We start from the raw sequence: 14,588 nt of genomic DNA, 5'->3' as shown, positions 1-14,588 counted from the left end.
CATTTCATGCGAAAAGTCAGTAATAAATGGGACACTAAAGCCAAAGCACATCCGCCTGGATATCCTATATTTCAATCTTGCAATACAAAGCGAGAACAATAAAAATTAATCAACTCCCCGCGTCCTTTTCCTTTGAAAGACAGTCTAATGTGTACAGAAGTACACTTGCCTTTATATTCATTTCTTAGCACGGGTTTCCTGTTTTTCTCCTAAACTGCTAAACTAATGGCTCATGAATCTTTATGTCTCCGCAAAATAACAATGAAATGAAGCTATTCTGGTCACATTTTAGGAAGCAAACACGTCGAAGACAGTGTACTTCTAATGGTACTTTTACAGGTGTAATGTTCAACTGTCGCATGCACTGTATGTAATCTATGTCATCCATATGTGAACAAACTATCATCACATATTGCCAAGGCTTCAAAACAGAAATAGGTTTAATCTAATATCATTCATTTCATGTAGGATTTCATACACGTGTCGGTTTTCATATCAATTGATTTTAACTAAAACCTTAATAACTATTAATTTCCAAGGCAATATATTTTGATTTCTATTACCTGTAACATAAACACATAAACAAATGTAAATTGAAAGTGATGAAACTTAATTCAAAGACGAGTTGTAAAATGAGCAATTTTCATCGAAGACTAGTCAATGCACATACTGCAGTCTCAAAAATGCAACTGGAAAACCACCTTACAGGACACGGTCACTATAAGAGCCACGCCATGAGAAAACCAACATAGTGGCTTTGCGACCAGCACGGATCCAGACCAGCCTGCGCATCCGCACAGTCTGGTCAGGATCCATGCTGTTCGCTTTCAAAGCCTATTGCAATTAGAGAAACCAATTAGCGAACAGCATGGATCCTGACCAGACTGCGCGGATGCGCAGGCTGGTCTGGATCCATGCTGGTCGCAAAGCCACTATGTTGGTTCTCTCATGACGCGGCTCAAATATTTACACTGTGTTAAAGAAAAAGAGGTTCCTAATACAGCTTTGTGACGTTTTTTCAATGATCTGTATCATTATTAATAAGCAGGGATCAAAGAATTATGACCAGTAACTTTTATTTGTGTTTATTATGATTTCAAGAAAAAAAAGAAATATAACGTGTATAATCTTCCAATTTAGCAGCAAAATCCACTGACTGGAAAATCTGTTTTTGCTAGCATCATAGTTGTACATACTTAGAAGATTTAAGCTGACAAAACAATTAGGTGAGTTACCTGGTCACAAAAAATAACCTTCTTAACTGCCAGTACCCATTCATAAACAGTAATTGTTCACAGTTTTTATAGAAATCAGAAGGTGACTCTCATTAAAAATTCTCAAGATACTCTGTGATCATAGTCATGTGATAAGTTAGTCATGTGATAATAAAGACTGAACACAGCAGGAATGAACTGGAATTTAAAATACTCATGAATAATACTGATATGGCAGTGTCAATGTGATTAAAGACAATTGCATAGAACTATCTTAAAATAAATGTTGATATGGACAGAGTCAGTATTGCCATCGCCAACATGCAAGGTTATTTTTTTAAAACCTGGGCCTGATTTTCATCTATTGAAAGATTTCTCACATGAATTCCTTTATACTGTTTCACTGGTCATTTTTTAGCCTTCTTAAACTGGCAGCAGATATATATAAGTACCACCTAGTTGACTGGGTTTTTCCACACATAAAATTGTTACACTTATGACTTATTAATTGCATACACACTGTATATCAATTTAGAGGCAAGTACCATGGCGTCACTTCCAGGAGTCTACATGGCAATCCAGCAATCGTGTCATTATATAAGACCCACTTTGAAAGTATAAAATGGTACAATATATACACTTTCTCTATCTGTTTCAGCAGAGTTTAGTTAAATCAGGTCATATATATCATCCAGTAAATGTTCTCTTACATGGAACAGAGCAAAATCGAAAATCTTCTGGCATGTAGTCAAGATGTTATTCCTCCTTAAGCACAAATAATTCTTGCCCATACTCCCTTAATGTATCTTCCATTTAGAGAGATAAATATTTATCTGGTAATTATCTCTTATTTCATGACTCTACTACTAAACATTTATCTGATGCCATCATCCACATTTCCATAGCATTAATTTCTGTCTGTAACTTGCACCAATGTAGTACCAAGCATCACAGAACTTGCAAATCGTCTGCATTCATGTGACAGCATGAATAACATATGATATAATGACTAGACTGTTCTGTGAGAGTGTCTGTGTACAATCAAACCAAACATATGTCTGTCATCTGTTTGTGTATATATTTAAATGTCCATCTAAACTTGCTGTATAAAGCTGCAAAGACAAAATATTAAACATCAGTTTTCATGAAGACAGCAAAACTAATATTTTAATGGAGTTTTGCATCTAGTTGTGAAAATGGACAACCTCAAATGCAATCATTACCTTTCTGAAGAAACTGAGAAAGAAACATTCCTTATGTTCAATCAAATATTTCAATAAAAAAGGGTTTCATGGGTTATTAGGCCAGTAACTTGGCACAGTAAAACTAGCAATTGTCTCCATGATTCAATGCAAATGAGCCGCACCATGAGAAAACCAACATAGTGCATTTGCGACCAGCATGGATCCAGACCAGCTGCGCATCCGCGCAGTCTGGTCAGGATCCATGCTGTTCACTAACGGTTTCTCTAATTGCAATAGGCTTTGAAAGCGAACAGCATGGATCCTGACCAGACTGCGTGGAGGCGCAGGCTGGTCTGGATCCATGCTGGTCGCAAATGCACTATGTTGGTTTCCTCATTGTGCGGCTCAAATATTATGCACTTATTGAATGGCTTGCCAATCAATAGTCAGAACTCTTGCTCAAGGTCCAAAAGACCAAAGGCCAACAGTTTCAACTACTGATCCAGAAGTCATTCAGTAAGTGTCTTCTTACATGAAATCAGAAATCATTTTCACAGTTTTGTATTTAAATGTTTGACTTATTAGCCCAGTAAACATGTGCTGAATATAAACTAGCCATACAGCACAAACTATAGACCCGTGATTAATATAACGTAGTCATGTAACAAGTTTACTTGTAAATATAATGTGCAAGTTCTCCAAATACGAACCATTAGAGGTTATTTATAATGGTAGCGGAAAAAGTTATAAGTAATAAACCATTTAGGTACATGTACAACTATTCATATTTCATGGAAAAGAATTGAGGATTCTTTATTTATATTATCATGTTGCAGAATAAAAGTAAAACATATTTTGACCATGACAAAAATAAAATGCATGTGCTAACATTACTAGTAAAAAGGAACTATCTGCACGAGGTCCAAAGCAAACCTGTTTTGAACTATAGGTTGGACCATGGAACAAACTATTAGCAGTCAAGTAACTGAACATTATCAGCTGATCACACATATGAAGGTACTGAGAAAATTTACCTTTAAAAACATCAGTAAGTAACTGATTTACCTGTGGGTTTGAAGGATGAAAGGTGACATCAGATACCACATCAGTATGACCTTGTAACTTGTGTAGGTAAGTCCCTGATCTCATGTCAAATATGTAAGTCTGAAATTATCACATCTTCATTTAAATACACATTATCACAGTCACAGTAAATACTGTTTATGGCAAATAGGTAACTCTTTTACTAAAGCTTATACTGAACCTACATTTATTGATTATTAGATTTGTATCGAGAAATATGCACGAGTTCTGCAGGGGAAATATTGCGCAACTTTAGAAGCGCCATATTATTTTGCGAAAGAACAGGTGCATTTTTCTTGATGCAAATCTAACTAGAGCTATCACTAAAGGTGACGAATGTACCCCCGCATGCACTGACACAGTACATTGCAATTTGACGCACATAAGATTGCATAATTATGTGGACTGTATGTATATAGACTGTATGTATACAGTATAGTAACAAAAAACAAAGTCCCATAACTATGCAGAATATTTATCTAAAAGAACGTAACATGCACCATGCACAACTAGGGTTAGTACTGATCACTTGTGTGAAGTTTCATTAAATTGTGTGCAAGGGTTCGGAAGATTAGGCGCACACAAGATTGCATATGCAGACAGTATGTAAATAGTATGTTAACAAGAAACAAAGTCCCATAACTCTGCAATTTTTGTAGTTGAAAGAACCTAACATGCCCATGCACAACTACTGTTGTTACTGATCACTTGTGTGAAGTTTCATTGTGTCAAGGGGATGAGGAGAGATGGTGTGCACAAGATTGTGTCTACGTATATGGTATAGTACAAAAAACAAAGTCCCGTAACTCTGCAATTTTTTTTTCTGAAAGAACCTAACATGTCCCATGCACAACTACTGTTGTTACTGATCACTTGTGTGAAGTTTCATTAAATTGTGTCAAGGGGATGAGGAGAGATGGTGTGCACAAGATTGTGTCTATGTATATAGTAGAGTAACAAAAAACAAAGTCCCATAACTCTGCATTTTTTTTTCTGAAAGAACCTAACATGCCCCATGCACAACTAATGTTGTTACTGATCACTTGTGTGAAGTTTTATTAAATTGTGTCAAGGGGATGAGGAGAGATGGTGCGCACAAGATTGTGTCTACGGACAGACAGACGGACGGACAGACAGACAACCTGAAACCAGTATACACCCCCTTACAACTTTGTTGTCGGGGGGTACAATAATCTTTTTATTACATACATTTCCTCGCGTAAAATTATTATATAAATGATAAAAACTTGTTACTAAGCTTGAATAAAATTAAAAATATCATCGTTAAAGAACTTTTAAACGCAATGACATACATGAAACTGATGCCACAATTTAAGTCACACACCCGATATGAAATTCGAGCGTCAATATGGAAAAATATTGACCTTTCAGGTTCCATTGAAACTTAACGGAGTTATTAAATGAGTCTGTAATAATCAGATATGTTATACTTGTAACAAATTGCTCACAGGATATATTCTAAGGCAAGTAAATATAACATTTAATTAAAGATGGGGGTTGACTGCTTGACATGCATAAACTTAACTCAGACAGCAGTGTTTATTAACAATATTGCACAGCAAGTCTTCTATTATCATCATCATACCATATTTATATTTTGATTATGGTTTAAAATCACACGGAAACAATTATATGTCACATGGTGATGTTCCAACTTTGATGTTGAAGGAAGACCACAGGTGCCACTATGTGCATTATATCATCACAGGTGGGCACCTGGATAGAACCACCGATCTTCCGTAATCCAACTGGATGGCTTCCTCACATGAAGAATTCAATGCCCTGAGTGAGGCTCGAACCCAGATTGGTGAGGGGCAAGTGATTTGGAGTCACGGAGGTCCCTAACACATTTATTTGGAAATGTAAACCTAAATATGTATATCTGATATACTACATTATTAAGCCTTAAAGATATACCTCGATAAAGACAAACTGAACATATATTCCATTGTAGACCCTTCATATAACAATGTAGAAAAAGTCTACAAATGTTATAAAACAATAAATTTAAGAGTTTTTTCTAACATAAACATTGTATGTTATGTTGTGCAGGTAAAAATCATGGAAAAGACAAAAGAAAACCTGTTTGATTTAGAATATTGCATCTGTTGTTCCCTCAGTGAAAGCTATTTTGATCATATACTAAAACAAATAAATATCCTCTATGTATTATATGGTGTCAACCTAAAACTGAGATATACTTACACATTTATCCTCTGATCCTGTAGCAATAAATCTCCCACACGGACTGAATGATAAACCACACGGATGTACTCTGTTCAGATGACCCTCATATCTTCTAACACATCTACAAAATATAGCAAATTAATCAGTTTTCCCTAGAAATTATAAGTTTTTAAGACATTATATAACATTAAAAACAACACAGAGAATTAAGGTAACAAAATTAAAAAACTGAAAAATAAATAATCAATTGTGTTTTAAGTTACTTTTTTTAATAACTGCCTTTAGAAATCATGGCTGACTTTCAGAATATTCTCATGCTGTAATGGCATATTTCTTCATGAACAGTACTTTATGCTTATATGCAGTAATGGTATATTTATGCAAAAAAGTATCATAAATGTTCCCTTGCTCATTGTTTCACAGTTCACCAGTTGACCAATTAACACCTTTTAGCTGAATTCCAAATTTACTTACATATTTAATCAGGATTTACTTCTTAAGATATCATACAATAATCCAGGGCTCGACCTTAAGGACTGCCCTATTGCCCTCTGCAGGTAAAAGTGGAATGCAAACAGGCAAAAAATCCTAATCCGTTGCCCTTCGGGAAAGTGAAATATATAAAAGATCCCAAGAAATACTTCTCAGAAAATCATACACTATGTTTTTGTTGCTACATTATATTGCAATACCTCATCACATCATGTTACATTTGGGCAACCAAAATTGGGTTTGGGTAAGTAAAAATATAGTTGAAGTTGCCTTATAGGCAAGTCCTCTACAGAGTTAAAGTCGAGCCCTGTAATCACAAGTAAGAAAATTACTTGTACTGTGTTATGAAGGTGAGTACAAATTTCTGTGTATACCTGTTAGTTCTTAGATCCCAGAGTTTGATACAATCACCAGCAGCAGCTGAGGCAAACAGGTCATAGGCATTTGATGGATGAGAAACGAACTGTGAACCCTAAAATGAAAGATATCATTTTCTCTTGAGAAACATTAAAATTGCACAGATATTTTTTTAATAACTGGCTTAAACTTGTATACAGCAATAAACTGCTTTCAAACTGTTTCTTTTCTTTACCATGATAGTCATTTACAGTAAAAACAATTCTGCAAAAAAACTCATTAATTCACGCAAGAATAATCTCTAAATTAAATGCATTTTAAAATAATTCAATAGAACTGCATTTCCCATATTCAAAGAACAAAATTCAAGTAAGGAAATACAAAAGATGTGCAATGTTTTTAATGTATTAAGCAGCTGCAAACAGTTCAACACATGTCCTGAATGCAATAGCTATTTTTACATGAAATGTGACTGTAACCAATTTCTTTGTGAGAGAAACGATAGAAAAAAATACATTTACACAACAATAACCAGAAAAGCAGTCATTAGAACTACATATTTATGTATAAACTTTTATGTACCTCATTTTGGCAGATTGCATGTACTGGTCTGGAATGAACTTCAGTCATTTTTCTCACTCTCTGACCAGTATTCATATCAATCACTTCTATACTCTTGTTGCTGCATGCACACAGTACAATATCTGATGTCTCAGTTAAGGAAATCTCTTTTTCAAGTATAAGTTTGTTTCCTTTAATCCCTGCTATCTATATACATTTCAAACAGTAGTAAATAAATTCTTACTTCCACAGGGACAAGATCTACTTGTATCATATGTTTAGTTATTAAATACTGCCTTTCTGGCTATTTTATCTTAAAATAAACTACACTTATTTTCCCACATGCTTTTATCCATAGCAGCTTTTTATATGTGCCACTCATGACCAAATGTTACACAAGATTGTGTATTTATTTTATATGTCTTTTACACCATTTATTAACAGTACCAGAATTACTATGATCACAGAAAACCTCAATGGTATTATAGAGTAATACATAAACTTAATTATGGTATGACAGTGATCACATGATCTCAACAGCCTTCTTATATAACATACCTTTATTTTATATTTCTCTAGAAGTCATTGACAACACCCTTGCAGTAATCAGCCGGGAATAATTAATCAATGCAAGTCTTCTGAGAATTCATTATGGAAATTATTTGTTATACATTCGGTTCAGACTTCTGACCTCAATACAGGTAGTAAATAGAAGGATACAAGAGAGGAAACTGTTAATGGCTGACATGGCTGATACTTGCTGAGATTCCATACTCCATTCTTGTACCAGCTTATATTTACTCTGTGGTAAATACCTAAAATTGTATAATATAGTTGAAGTGGTTGTCTTTTACCAAGCATTTATTTGTAAGCGTCAAGTTAACAGTTATATTTTACTGAGCAAGTTTTTACTTTTATTTTCATTTTCAAAACTTAAGACAGAAAAAAATCTAATGAATAAAACCTATGGTACCATATTTCTGCCATAAGATAACCAGTCAATGTTTGCAAAAAGATTTGCATTGAAGATGTAAATATTGATAAAAATTGTCTATTTATCTTGTTAAAGATTGCAATTGTTTTTCCAGTAAAATAAATATCTCAACACAAATAATAGCCCCAAGAGTGCCCAAAACTACCAACAGCCATTTTTTGCATTCAAACATAAATATGCAGTTAAAATTCACATTTTCATGTACCTAAGTGGTTAACATGATAAGATCCTGTGTTACCAGTCACTGGATGATCAGAATACTATAGACACATTTACTTTTTGAATAAGTTGCAACAAGAACCTGAGCTAGCTAAGATTCCTGTATTAACAATATTTAACAGTAGTTAAAGGGAAAAGATAAGTTATTGTTCAATCCTAATATTCTGGGCATATTCTGAAACTCTTGTGTACATTTAGTTAACATTCACTTTAAAAGTTATAACAGTTTATTAAATTTGTGGATAACTAGATTAGAGCCATATTCATATAAATTGTGAATATGTCCAAAGTATTCTGATTTCCAAAAACAATTAACACAAAACTGTCCCCATCACCTACTTAGATATGTCAAACATGAATTTTAACTAGACCCAGCCAATGTCTGAAGTAAAAAATACTTAACTGGAGGCAATTATACGCACTCTTAGAGCTGTTAGTTGTACTAAGACATAGATTTTACTGGGGGTAAAAATCGCAAACATTCAATAAAAACCCAGATTATTTTCCCAATATTTAATGTGAATCTCTTGGCAAACCTTAATAGGTTATATTACAGCATCAATACTCCACCATACAAAACTGTCCTTATAGGAGAAATTCAAATAATTGTAAACAAAAACTTCTTAATGCTGGAGATTTAACTTGGCTCAATAACAATGAATTTCTTATTCTCACAGCAGATTACATGAATGAATAATATATTATACAGTCTGATCACATCTACACTCTGTAGACAGAATAATGCTTGAGTTTCATTTTTACCAATACTTGGGGACTGTGTAATCAATGAATTCAAAACAATCACAAAATCACATAAATGCTGACACTGGCAATCAAAATTTGCAAAATAAACCAGAAATGAAAATACCAAACAATATTTGAGGGGTGTTCGAAAGTATCTGGAAAAGTCTCATAACTTATTTATTTATACGGTTATTAGAATAAAATTTTCAAAAGTGATACTTTGATATATTTTGTACATAATCCAAAAGAAAACATGATACAAATTGCACTAATGCAAAATCCTCTGTCACTATAGCAACGTCGGGTGACGTTGGGCAAATTCGGCAAATTGCAAAACATGTCAAGTGTTTATGTGTCTTTAAAGAGTACATAAAGACATATTCTTGACGTCAAAAACTGCAAAATATACGTGCATCTTTCACACCCTTTTCTCAATTCCTGCGTAACGCCATGGGCTGAAATCTGACGTCATTTCCGTAAACCACGGAAGTAGAGAACATTTGTCTTGCTGAAGCCGTCAATATGGCACTTGAACAGCAATATTCCATAAAGTTTGGGTGTGTATTAATGGGAAAAACAAAATCAGAGATGCTCTCCATGATCATGGACACTTACGGCAAAAATTCAATGAAGGAAACCAGCATATATGAGTGGTTCAACATCTTCAAGAACGATCCTTTACACGATGTTGCCGACCGGCCAAAATCTGGACGCCCATGCACAACGTCAGGAAAAGCAGACGAAATTAGGGAGTTGTTGCGGAGTGATAGAAGGCTTACAATTTAAAAGTTGGACTCAGCACGTTGACAGTCCATTCAATAGTTACATGTACTAGGGAGCTTGGCATGTCTAAGGTATTCTTCGAATCCTAACACTTGAACAGAAAAATCAGAGAGCAGAAGATGCCAAGTCATTTTTTAGGCAGTATCCCTTACAGAAGCAAGCCTCTGTGGCGTACATGCTGCGTATTTGCTGTGTATATGCCGCGAACACAGTAGTACGCCAGAGGAGTACATTTTACATACACCGCATGCCGCGTACATGCCGCGTACTATTTCGACGAGTACACAGCATGTACGCAGGAGGTCACTAGTACACTTCAAGTACGCAGCACAGACTCTGAAAATTTAAGGAGTACACTGCATGTACGCAGGAGGGACTTGTACAAGAAAATAGTACACTGCATGTACACCGCAGATACTTCGAAATTTATAACACTTATATTTAGTTGCATTAAAGTTGTTTCCCCTTGATGCAGTTACGCCATTTTCTTCAGATGTTTACCAAATTACATGCTACATAAATTGATTTATTTCATTGAAAAGTGGATGAAGAAAAGCATACTAATTTATTTGATAACATCAGTCTACATTATTTTGGTAGGGGTAAATACTTATTGATGCATGTCACTTATCTTTTTTCTGTTTTTTTTCTGTCCAAATGATCAGCATTTGCATAAGAAAGTTGGTGGGGTAAGGAATTTACATTATCACAGCAGTTTCGCCACAAGAGTACACAGCATGTATGCAGCAGGAGTACACAGCATGTACGCCGCAGGACTCGGGCCAGGAGTACACAGAATGTACGCCGCAGGAGTACACAGCATGTACGCCGCAGGAGTACACAGCATGTACGCCGCAGGGGTAGTACACCGCAGGCTCATTTGCATGTGAAAAGTGTATGTGCCGCGTACATGCTGCATACTATTTCCCGCATACTAAATTCCTCCAGCGTACATCCTGTGTACTATGTAGTCCACAGCATGTACGCAGCAAGTAGTACGCGGCAGAGCTCATTTGCATGTCAAAAGTGTACTACAAACGTACTATCGGTGTATGTGCGGTGTATATCCTGCGTACTATTTAAAGCCCTTGATTTCAGTACACATCATGTACGCATCATATACGCTGTATGTACACAGCAAGAGTACGCAGCAGGCCTTTTTCTTCTGTAAGGGATCGTAACCATGGCTACCATTTCACAAACTCAATAATCAATGCAGATGAAACATGGATTAGGGTATATGACCCAGAAAATAAAAAAGACTCATGCATGTGGAAACATCCAGATTCACCATCACTAGTAAAGGCCTTAGTGAACCGCTCAACAAGGAAACTAATGTTCATCATCTTCTTTGATTCAAGAGGCAACTTCTGTGTCATGCGGTATAATCAGGGCAGATGGTCACAGCAAATTATTATTCAAAGGTAATTGTAGAACTTGAATGTTGATACATGTATATATGAAAATGTATTTTATTGCTGTACTAAATATTTGATGCCATGATAAAAGCATTTGGTAGGATAATTTTATCACAATTTGAGGTTAAAGATAGACTAAGATATTCTTCATTATCATGTAATTCAATTCAATTCAATTCAATTTATTTGCATTATATGGCCTCCGGCCCAAATACAATATATACAACATGAGATAAACATAATGCATGAGGTTATGACATAAACAGCTGGACGGCATAGTCAATGTTAAACCATGATGACGTATTTTTGTTAACAATACATATCAGAATTCATATTTAACTGAACATTTCTAAATATTTGTCCCTCTCTTTAAAAGAGTAGTAAAGATACATGGCAACTTTTCTAATTAAATTCACATTTTCGTCTGACATCAAAGAATAAAACTTTTCTAGGGTTGGATATTGACAATAATACATAGGTAGATATTTTTTACGAATATCAGCATATAAAGGGCATGATAACATGAAATGATATTCATCTTCCAGTACAGTTTCACAGTACAGACATACTCGGTATTCTCTAGATATGTTATAATGTCTACCTTTTTCTATCATTAAACAATGCGAAGAGCTACGGAATCGTGCCATACAATTTCTAAATTTCTCAACATCTATTGCAATAATATATTTTTCAACTCCAAAACAGTATTTATAGTTACAATAGTATTGCAGTTTAATATTGTCTCTACACCTCGACTGCCAGTTTTGTATGAACTGGTCTTTTAAAGTTTGAACGTACTGAATTAGAAATAACCTTGGGTTTGCAACATTTTGTGTTTCCCATACATATCCAAACCCATTGCTGTATAAATTACGCTTAACATCTGTAACCCAATTTTCATACCCTATATTGTCATAATACATAAGCATTTCATAACACAATCTTGTATATCTATCTTTAGGAAGATTAAGTAATCTTAACCAATATTTAATACATCGTTTTGAAGCATATATGTGCATAGGATATCTTCCTGTATCCCCAAGTACAGCATCATTACATGCAGAGTTATATACATTCAAAAATCGTTTGCAAGCATATACCTGTACTGTTTCTATGCATTGAGGTTATCAAGCGTGATCTGGTACAAGCGGTGAAGAAAAAAAGACAGGAACTTGATGGCAAATTCCTATTACATCACGACAATGCACCGTCCCATTCCTCTGTGGTCACCAAAGCAACACTGAGAGAATTGGGAACTGACACAGTGAAGCATCCTGCATATTCCCCGGATCTAGCACTGTGCGATTTCTGGCTCTTTCAGACCTTGAAATCAGAGCTGGGCAGCAGTAGGTTTGATGATGTTGATGACTTACCCACCATTGTTCAGGAAACAATCCGTAAAATTCCAAAGGTGCATTTCAGGTCATCCTTTGACAAGTGGATTTATAGATGGGAGAAATGTATACCATGCAAAGGCAAATATTTCGAAATTTTAGAGGTGTCAGACAGGCTTTTCAGATGCCATATTCCAGTCAAGAGTAGTTTGCCCAGCCCAACGTTACCATAGTGATATCACTTTTAGAATATTCATTCTAACAACCATATAAATAAATAAGCTATGAAACTTTTCCGGCTACTTTTCGAACACCCCTTGTCTATGCTATTGTATACGCTATTGTATCAATATGCACATTCTTATCAGGGATTTAACTATGAAAAGTGCATATCTGCCCATAAATTGAAATAATTCAATAGATAAAGAGTTCCAAAACTCAAAACTCTTCCCAGTAGACATGTATAGTGATGTGTAACTTTTATCTAGATCTAGACTTGAAGAATGAAATGTGGGAGTGGAAGTGTACCGTGGATGAAGGATACTAAGATTCAATATCAGGAAACTGAACAGAACGTCAAAAAAAATACTGGGACAGTGAGAGCTGGGGTAGAATGTTATGTGTGTGTAGGGGTGGGGGGAGGGGCTGTGGGGAGTGGGTACAGGATGTGTATGAGGGAAAGAAAGATATCAAGAAACTGAACTGAAAGTAAAAACCAATTAAAAAAAAACTTGGATGAGGGTGGAAGGGTATTCCTGTGGCCTTGACCTGTGAGCCACAGTCTCCATAATTAACAAGGATATTTTTCAAGTGGTACTTAGTCACTGAGTAAAGTCTGAAAGCCCTGGCTATCATATTTCTTTACACATTTTTTCACTGAGAGTACGGGGAAAAAATCAGTCTCAAGTTCCCTGTGACTTTGACCTTTTACCTATTAATCCCAGAAACAATATGGATCCTTCTCAAGAGTTGCTTAGACATCCTGTGAAGTTTAAAAGCTTATAAGAATCTTTCACTGACTGGAGATGCAGATGGAAATATCTGGCTGAAACGTAACTGTTTAGGCAGTAAAGAGGCTCTGTTGAGTTACCACAAAACAGTTCTCCAAGAGCCAGATATTCCCTCCACACCTTCAACTAGTGATAGATTCTTTTCTTGCATGCTGTATTTTTCAAGTAATAGAAGAAAACAAAGAAAAATGAATTCTTTCCTTTTAAAAACTATTTCATTATAGTAGCATAGGAATTTACACATTCATTCATAAATTACAGCATGTGAGTCATCTTGGGTGTAAGACGGGTTTTTGCAACCTTGGAAAAATCATTGGAAAATCATGTCCAGCATGCAAGAAATAGCAATTGTACTTTCTGACTCAGAAAATGGGAAATTTTGATGGTCAGACTGATGGACAACGAACAATATTCCATAAAATGTTTCTTTCTTTCAAAACAGGTGTATAAATACCGGTATGTAAAGAATTATTTCAATTGACAGATTTTGCTTTATTTTTGGAATAACATTTTCTCAGCAGTGCCATTTAATTATACTTGCCTCTGTATATCATTTTTGGTGGTATCTATATGATATTTATACATGAGCAGCTGGTTCCCCACACACAACAGAATAAACTTGTCCATGAAATAGAACTGTCCAAAATGTACTTCTTTACTATATGCTTTGTTATCCTGAAAATAAAAAATATATTTTCATATATTAATGTATATCTCTTGTGCACTAGTCCTTATATAGTTCATTTACATAATTGCATTGCAAAACTCTTTTACACATTGCACTGTTTGTAAAACAGTACAAAAAAGCTTTTGTGTCATGAATAAAAGGCATTTCAATAGACATATAAAATTTAAATGATAACCAACAATTTGATTCATGCTACTACTATTGTTAAGATTATACTTCCTTCACTGCATCTGACCTTGACAGAATTTTATATTTGTCTTTTAAGCATTAAGACACAATGATAGGAAATCAAAATACTT

General features: G+C 35.0%; 1 protein-coding gene across 2 annotated transcripts in view; it reads right to left on the bottom strand.

Annotated features, from left to right (window-relative positions):
* Positions 1–1,069: 1,069 nt before the first annotated feature.
* Positions 1,070–14,588, bottom strand: part of LOC123529669 (WD repeat-containing protein 27-like) — a 32,514-nt gene continuing 18,995 nt past the window's right edge. For both annotated transcript variants that reach the window (XM_053517715.1, XM_053517724.1), the window contains exons 18-24: positions 14,143–14,276; positions 7,820–7,914; positions 7,121–7,242; positions 6,556–6,653; positions 5,708–5,810; positions 3,464–3,562; positions 1,070–2,326 (exon numbers count right to left, since the gene is read on the bottom strand). In XM_053517715.1, the coding sequence (XP_053373690.1) occupies positions 2,276–2,326; positions 3,464–3,562; positions 5,708–5,810; positions 6,556–6,653; positions 7,121–7,242; positions 7,820–7,914; positions 14,143–14,276 (702 nt within the window). In that variant the 3' untranslated portion in view covers positions 1,070–2,275. The remainder of the gene's footprint in view (positions 2,327–3,463; positions 3,563–5,707; positions 5,811–6,555; positions 6,654–7,120; positions 7,243–7,819; positions 7,915–14,142; positions 14,277–14,588) is intronic.

The sequence above is a fragment of the Mercenaria mercenaria genome, chromosome 1, assembly GCF_021730395.1.
Source record: "Mercenaria mercenaria strain notata chromosome 1, MADL_Memer_1, whole genome shotgun sequence".
Lineage (NCBI taxonomy): Eukaryota > Metazoa > Mollusca > Bivalvia > Venerida > Veneridae > Mercenaria > Mercenaria mercenaria.
This window is presented reverse-complemented; position numbering and strand designations above follow the sequence as displayed.